At 35.3% G+C, this 8,937-nt stretch overlaps 1 protein-coding gene across 1 annotated transcript; it reads right to left on the reverse strand.

Annotated features, from left to right (window-relative positions):
• Positions 1-6,381: 6,381 nt before the first annotated feature.
• On the reverse strand, positions 6,382-8,734 carry LOC145120696 (pectinesterase/pectinesterase inhibitor-like). The gene is made up of 2 exons (XM_079056495.1): positions 7,340-8,734; positions 6,382-7,102 (listed from the first exon to the last, which is right to left on the reverse strand). Exons 1-2 carry the CDS (start codon positions 8,658-8,660, stop codon positions 6,405-6,407), a joined length of 2,019 nt encoding a protein of 672 aa, XP_078912621.1. The 5' UTR covers positions 8,661-8,734; the 3' UTR covers positions 6,382-6,404.
• Between the last annotated feature and the right edge of the window lie 203 nt (positions 8,735-8,937).

The raw sequence follows: 8,937 nt of genomic DNA on the forward strand, positions 1-8,937 counted from the left end.
CCCGATATACCCTAGTTATCAAGAACTTCCAAAGAACTCCTTACTTTAGGTGAGTATTCAATCATTAAGAAAGAAGTCAAATATAGAAGTGCATATGTTGTATCCCAGGTCGGATGTCTTCCAATCACACAAATGGGACAACATATGACTAACAGAGATAGAGGGATTGAGAGGTAGAATGTTGCATATGCTGTGTCCCAGGTCGGATCTTCCGGTCACGTAGAGGGGACAGCATATGGCTAACAGATAGAAAGAATTTCATAGATAAGGAGGTGCGTAGAATTAGAGTTGCATATGTTGCAATCCAGGTCGGATCTCTTCCAATCACGCAGAGGAAGCAACATATGACTGACAGGTAGAAAGCAAGAAAATAATTTCCTACAGACCTACTTTATCAGAACCCCCCAGTCGCCCTATCAGAACCAGAATTAAGTACATAAGTCTGTACATCAAGGAAATGTTGAGCCACAGTTCTAGATAATTAACTTTTAGTGTATCTCGCAGGTTCCCATGTTTATCTCACTGCTCAATCTACCCGAGCGTCGTATTGTCAGTCCAAATGAAACTATCTAAGTCTATATTGTCTAGTCCTTTCATGGTCAATCAACGTCTAGTCCTTTTGAATCCTTTGTGCCTACCAGCACATTGAATAGAAAGTCTAGACAATTCGGCTTTAGTGCATTACACGCATCATAAATTGCCCTTTAGCACTATTCTTCATATCACTTCCCAAAACAATCTACTAAAGAAAGACATATAAGGAAATAAAAAATTGTCTTCAAAATGAATCAGTTTAAAATAAACTCAGGAGTATAGAGAAGAAAACTCAAACCGTAAGTCACCGATTGAATTTGCATCCAGAAGGTCTAAGAATAACACGCATAATCTCAGAACAGATCCGAAAATTCTTCACATCGTTAAGCTCAGTTCTTTATCCACAATTTCTAGATTTTTTAAACCAAGTTTTCGTTACAAAAGGAAATGGAGACAAAGTTGATCCAAAACTGAATGAATTATTCAAAGAAGATAATGTGGAAGTGTATGCTAAAGGATTTTATTCAAATCGAAATGTTGTAGAAAACGATTTGAAAAAAGGTCAAAAACCTTTCAACATTAAAAGAGTAAAACATCTTTTCCAAATGAAAATAAAAACAACAAAAATGGTTTTTGGGTTGTGAAAACTGTCAAGCCAGATGTAGAAGGCGAAATAGAGAAGAGTTGTGATAAGTCTTTACCAAATGATTTGAAAAATCACAAGACAAAGACACAAAATCTCGAAAAAGTTTTTTGAAAAATCTTACTTAAAACAAGAAATTTCTAAAAAGAAAGCTCAAAATAAAGCTTATTGGAAGAAAAGAAGACAATTTCAAAAGGAAAAGAAACTAAAACAAAATTCACCACAAGTTCAAGAAAATAAAGTTTCGCAAAAGCAACAAACTAAACCTCATTCTTCAAAAGGAACTTCGAAAGTTTTTCACAAAGAAGTCAACAAAAATTTGGAATGTAAGTCCCCAATCTGCTTGTGTAACAATCAGATCCGTTTGATGGTGCAAAATCCCAATCAATTGGATGATGCCAGATCAAAATAGAAGAGAAGGAGAAGAAGAATAACTTGAATCTATGATGTATTCAAAGAATAGAATGATGCTCCATACACTAGCTCTTCTCTCTATATTCTCTCACACCTTAGAATACACACACTTAAGCTCCTCTCCACCATACACCCACATGCACTCCTCACCATATATATATGAGACATGGGTCGTGAACAGGTTCACGGCCGTAAACCTGTTCACGGCCGTAAACACAGCCGTAAACTCTTAAAACATTACAGAAAAATACAATTGCCTAGAAAAACAAAGTATAAACCATAATTTTAGACCCAACATGGAGAACAAAAATCAAAATGTTTTTTCACAAAAGTCAGAAGTTGTTGAAAATGCAAAAAAGAAACAACAAAATCATTTTCAGAGAAATGTTGAAAAATATTTTTCGCAAAATCGTAATGGTTTTCAAATGGAGTCTCGTTTTGGATATCAAAATCGATATCAAAACCGTTTTTAGCAAAAATACAAAAACCTTTTTCACAAATGAGTTTTTCAAAACCGAAAAAAAGTTGTGAAGAAAAATTTACCATTCAAACCTGATGGCCCACATTTTTCAAATCCCGATTCAAAGCACAAATAAAATATTCATTTGTCAAGGGCAAGAATGAAATGGAAAATTTTAATCATTAGTTTGAATGAAAAGGATAGCAATTTCAATCGAAAGAGTATTCTCAATAACAAGTTCAACAGGCTTATGAGAATTACTTGATTGAATGAATCGATGAATGGAAGTACTTCATCTAAAGAATCATCGTCGAATCCTTCAAAATGGCAAGAAGTTAAAATAAACAAGTTGATTTTTATGAGAAAAGGGTTGAAAAAGAAAAAATCAAAGTTGAAACTTCGACACTGAATAATTATATTTGTATGCCTAAATCTGTTGAATTTGATTTAATTGACCAAATCAAAATAAAAGTCTGTAGTTGGATTCTTAATTTGACACTACACACAACTTTTCACACTAATGTCCAAGGACCCAAAAAGCCTTGGGGACCTAAATCTCTCTGAATGATTGCAATTTCTATGTGACAAGCAATATGACGAAAAATGGTATATTGATAGTAGATGCTCGCGTCACATTATTGGTCGGAAGGAGAACCTAAGGGATTTTAGGAAGTTAGAGAATGTTGTAGTTGTGAAGTTTGGGAACAATAAAAAATGCAAAGTAAAATGATATGGAAAGGTGATGAATGGGAAGTAGACTGTGAACGGTGTCACATATGTTGAAGGTTTGAAGCACAACATTATAAGTGTATCTTAACTTGTCGTTGGAACTGGGAATTAAGTTCTCTTTGATGAAGAAGGAAGCATGATTTCAAACAAAGAAACAAAGGAAGTCTTGTTAAAGTCGAAAAGGAACGAAGATGTGTTCACTCTGGACATAAAACAAATAGTTGGCGTTCCCTCTGTTTGCTTACTATCGAAGGCTTCTTCTAACCTCAATTGGATTTAGCATCGAAGCCTTTCTCATCTCAATTTCAAAATTTTGAATAAACTTGTTTTAAATGATCGTTTTCGTGGTTTACATGTTCTAAAATTTGATAATGATTATTTGTGAGCAAATTTCAAACAGGGAAAAGAACACCATCAAGGTCATCCTATCGTTATCGGTCAAAGATTGTTTAGATGTTGGAACTTCTACATATTGACTTGTGTGGTCCTTTGACTATTGAGTCTCTCAATGGGAATAAGTACATACTTGTTATTATATATGATTTTTCATGCTTTACTTGTGTTTATTTTCTTAGACAAAAATCTGAGAATACTAAATTGATGATCGATTTCATCAAAAGTATCGAATTAAGTCTAAAGAAGAAAGTTTGTCATATCAATAGCGATAATGCAACGAAATTCAAAAATTATGCTCTCGATTCATTTTTGTCAAATTTGGGAATTTCTCACTATTTTTTTCTCTTACAGACCACAACAAAACAATGTTGTCGAAAGGAGGAATCGCTCTTTGAGTGAAGCTGCTAGAACTATGCTCACTAATGCAAATCTACCTCAATATTAATGGGAAGAAGCAGTTTCTACAACATGTTTCACTCAGAATCGATCTTTTATTCATCGCAGATATAACCTCACACCTTATGAAATCATTAACAAATGGAAACCTAATGTCAAATTTTTCCATGTTTTTAGTTGTAAATGGTTTATCATGAATCTAAAAGATAATCTTTCAAAGTTCCAAACAAAGGCTGATGAAGGAATTTTTCTTGAATATTCACATAATTTTGTGGCATATAGGGTGATGAACAAACAAACACGAAAAGTTGAAGAAACTTTCAACCTAACATTCGATGATTACTACGTCAAAAGAGTCGAACATGAATTTTCAAAGAAACCAACTCTTTCTGAGTCTAATGAGGAATTCGAGCAAATGCTTACGTTTGATGTTGATTTTTTTTGCTTTTTAGTATTCCTGACATAGCTATTGATGCTGAGGTCAATATCAAAGACAATCAAGTCTCGAAAGAATCAAAGCACTCTGATGACTCAACAATAACTGATGAACGAACTGATGAATATTTGTCATCGACACCAAGAGTTAATGTAGAAGAGGGTCAAACTTCGACATTTGGTCAAGTGGAGGGGGAGGACTTGATTACTCAACCTCAAGTCGAGGGGGAGCCATTACCTTCGTATGTTGTTTTTGAGGGGGAGCAACAAATGGTAGATCCATGTGTTTAGGGGGAGCAAGATCTAACACATAATGAATATGATAACAAATCTCCGGTTAATGAAAATGATGATATTAATGATAATCTTTTAGTTGGAGAAGAAGTATCTGAATCTAAAGAAACATGTGAAGATGTTCATTTGGATTTTGATCCATCATTTCCTTCTATGGAGAAATTGACATGTGATCATCGGAAAGAACAAATTCTTGGTAATCCTAATTTTGGTGTGTTAATGTGCGTACATGTTACAACTAGGACTGAAGTTCTTAATGTTCATCAAGAACTTTGCATGTTCAATGTTTTTATTTCAAAAAATGAACCAAAACAGTCAAGACTGTATTAGAACATCTCCCCCTATTTGATGATCAAATATATACACATGAGTGACCTAACTACATCTGAAGTAAAATGTTGATTTCTACTCCCCCTTAGATAAACAACATTTACGTTTTCCTCCCCCTGAGTTTCAAAATCTTCTTTTTTCAAGAATGTCTACTTTTCAAAGAATGATCAAGTAACAATGTAGCAGAACTAGTATTTCTCCCCCTTTTTGAAAGCATCAATAAACACTACATTCTTTTGTTTTTTATTTTTATTTTTTTAAGAAGACAACAAGTAACCTAAAAGAAAAAGAAAACATCAAATAAAGTTAGAGGATAAGATAAGTGTGTCACACTATTGTGTTGTTCCAATAGTAGATCATTTACATAGAATTATGAAGTCTCATCAACGTATGATTTTAAACGTTGAATCATTAACTACATTTAATATAAGATAAAAAGGGCGAGAGTGGAATGATTTGTGTAATACATTCTGGTACAAAATGTACCCACCGACATAGATTTTTCAAGTTCTCATCAGTGTCTGACATTAGGCACTGTATTATAAAGCTTTTGAGAAGAATTTAAGAGCAAGAATGGGTTGGTGCGTGTGATACACAACGGTACATAATTTAACAATCGACACAAATTTTTGAACTTTTATCAGTGTGTAGTATTGCACAGTGAATCATCAAGTTCTTATAAAGAAGACTTGGGGAAATAAGTAGGACGTCTCAATCATGCTAAGGTGAAATCAGCGTCAATCATTGATAGTGATAACCCGTCAGGAAGAGTAGTTTAATACTTAGCACGACACTAGAACGTACCTAGATATCTTGCAGTATAAATACATCTCATAGGGTATGATTTTAAACCACTTGTTCTCTTGTGAAGCTTAGGCCAAAAATTTCATTCAGTCTCCTCTCTCTCTCTCTCTCTCTCTCTCTCTCTAAACCATTTCTTAGTTTCTAGGGTTTGCGTGTGAGCCATTAGAGACAATCATAATTTTGATGCTAGCTTTCTGAAGAGTAATTGAGGATTCAACAATGATACATATGAGTGTAACACTAGACCTATGCAATCATATTCATGATTTTCGATTATAACAAGGTTTTCTGATAGTTTCAATAATATATTGCTATAATGTGTAAAGAGATAGATCTCTATGTTACATGTGTCCATAATTCGATTTTATGATGATTCCACAATGCAAATATATTTAATGTAACCTAGAAACCCCGTTAATATATATATATATATATATATATATATATATATATATATATATATATATATATATATATATATATATATAAAGAGTATCCAAAGTACAAATGAAAGAGTTGCAATGAGATAAAAATATCTAGTTGACAATCATGGATTAAACTTAACTATAGTACGTGGGAATGTTTTATTGAATTTTTATAGAATACATTGAATTTTATAGATTCAATATATTACGATTTGTGTTCGCAAAAAGATTTTGACTTGACGTCTCACATATTTTTTGCAAGTGCATTTGAAAAGCCCGATGTATATGCTCTTACACTTGATAAATATGAATTTACACTTGATGATAAGTATGAATTTACACTTTGGAAAAAACTCTACAATAATATTACACTTTATAAATATAAATTATCTCAAAAAAAAAAAAAAAAAAAAAAAAAAAAATATATATATATATATATATATATATATATATATATATATATATATATATATATATATATATATATATATATATATATAAATAGAAAAATAAGTAGAAGAACCATATATACAAGCAAAGAAACTTAGATATTCATCATTCCAGAATCATAAGGCACGCCAGTTCCTTTGATCCATGAATCTCCTTGTATGAATCTTGCAGGTGTATATTTACTAGCCTCTCGTGGAGACATTCTTTTGACACCCTTCCATTTGACCCTCTTGGAAGTGTCAGCGCCTGGACCTTTGTTGTCTAGTTCTGTATAAAAGCAAGTGTCTAGGCCAAAAGTCCCAGTCCATGGAGCCCACCCTTCTGGGTCGATGTTCTTGTCGATGAATGATTGCATGATGATGGTCCTTGAATACTCCTTCCATGGACGACCGAGATAAGACTTGGGCATTGGGGCTGCGTTCAAGAAGTCGGGCTCAGCTGTAATAGTGCAACCCTGGAGGACGATTCCACCCACTGAGTGGGAGTCCTTCCGCCCTTGAGCTGTCACCATGCATGCTTGGTTGCTCATCGGCTTCCTGACTATCATATGGCAGTCCTGGAAAACAGCTGCAGCATCCCCAAACACGAAGTCAATGGTTCCACTGACGTTGCATCGTCTGTAGAATTGTCGATATGAATGAGTGTAAAGGGTGTCCTGATATCCATCCATCACACAGTTTTGGAAAATGGCCATATCTGCTGAGACACGCAGGGCTACTGCTTGATGTTTTTCAGATCCCGCAGTGTTCTCAAACCATAGGTCCTTCGCCATGAACCCATCCCCGTTCACCGCTGCATGTAAACCCAAAATGAGCCATATTTTAATAATAAATCAACTTTTTTTGTTAGCACAAAGGATATTCAAAAACATTACATACCTTAAAAAAAAATTGCATTGAAAATGATGTAATAGGTCGGAGAAACTTTATGTTTAAATAAAATATCATACCATTAATCATATTAATTTGAGTGCAAATGGGGATTGTTGCAAGATCAAATAATTAATGTGGTATATGTAAAGAAACTTACCGACTGTAGCAGTATGGAAAGTAGAGACTCCATCAATGAAATTCTTGTTTCCGGTGATCTTGGTGGTGGCTGGACCTTCTCCGAGGAGGACAATGTTGTTAGAATGCCGAGGAATTGCAACATTTTCCTTGTAGGTACCAGCCTTGATGAGTATGATAAATGGTTCGGTTTGCTTTTGGGGCACTGAGTCAACTGCCTCGGTGATGGTCTTGAAGTTACCTGTCCCATCTTGAGACACGATGGCATTAGGCTTAAGAGTTGAGGGATCAGCGTTAATTAGAGACCTCCGTGGACCATCGGCCCATGAAGGGTATTGTGTATTATCATCTTGCTGAAGGGGCATCACTGGCTTTGTTTCAGGAGTAGGAATTTCATCATCTTTTGATGATGAGTCTCCAACCATCTGTAGATTTGAATGAACAGCAGGATCCTGAAAATCATCATCCAATTGGTCAAGCATCCTTCTATTGCCTGTCATTGGCTTTGAATCCCCACCAACAGTTGCTGGCTGTGAATCTGCGGGGTTATTATTCATGCCATTGCCAGTATCTTGTCTCAAAGCCATAGGATTAATGGTGAGATCTGCCTTCCAATTCACAGAAATTGGCATGGTAAGCGGTTTAGGACGTGGCCTAGGAACCTTTCGAGGGCTCTTTTGGACATCTACAGACAATTCAGCGACTCCATCAAGAATTGCAAGACTATTTCGTGTAAGTCTGTTCCCTGTTTCCATAAATTTCCACATCGACATTTTTGAATCGCCTGTGGTGTTTTCAAATGCATCAAGGCAGGTTTCTTGCCAAGTTACAGCACCACTAAGCCAAACCCTCAAGTCAATAATATTTTGCTTCAACTTGGGAAGATCAAAGATGTTCACTTGATCTACCGATCTTTTTAGATCTTCAATGGATACATGTAGAAGCTCGTTACATTGCTCAATTGCCTTAGCAGCCATAGGATCCTTTGCAGCTACTTGTAGGGTGTATGATTTTTCAATGGCGACCAGGATACTCTCCATCGCTGCATTAAAATTCGCTTTTACCAGGTCCCTAGGTTCTTTCAATCCAACTCTACTCAAAGTTTCCTCGCAAACCTTCTTGAAATCCGTGTGTTTGCAGAGAATTATCACAGTTGCGGTGGTCGCGGCTGTGGTCACGGCTGTGGCAGCTATGATACCGGTTTTCTTGCCGCCTGCCTTCCGGACATTAATCTCAATATCTTTGTGTCTTCTAACGGTGACAATGGTGCTAACAACAGCCCCCACCACAAGTAATACAGCCATTGCGATCACCTTCTTCTTCTTCCCCCCTTCGGAAGCCATTTTTTTTAATGTTTTTATAATTATATGTAAAAATATATATATGTATATTTCTACTATGAAATTACTATGGATACATGGGTTGAGCTCCTAAGAAACCTTTTGTCATTAGATTCGTCTATATAAGAGAATTAAAAGTTCCACGCATACGGTGGGAATTTGTTTACATTGAATTCAGACAAATGTGAGGTTTAGAATGTTGGAACCCTGATCAAGGATCAATGGAAGGTCGCGCGTAGGTTGTTCTTTCGGAAACCTTTGAAATTTGGTGGTACTCATA

Source organism: Lactuca virosa, chromosome 6 (genome assembly GCF_052849685.1).
Source record: "Lactuca virosa cultivar CGN04683 chromosome 6, Lactuca_virosa_CGN04683_v6, whole genome shotgun sequence".
Classification (NCBI taxonomy): Eukaryota; Viridiplantae; Streptophyta; class Magnoliopsida; order Asterales; family Asteraceae; genus Lactuca; species Lactuca virosa.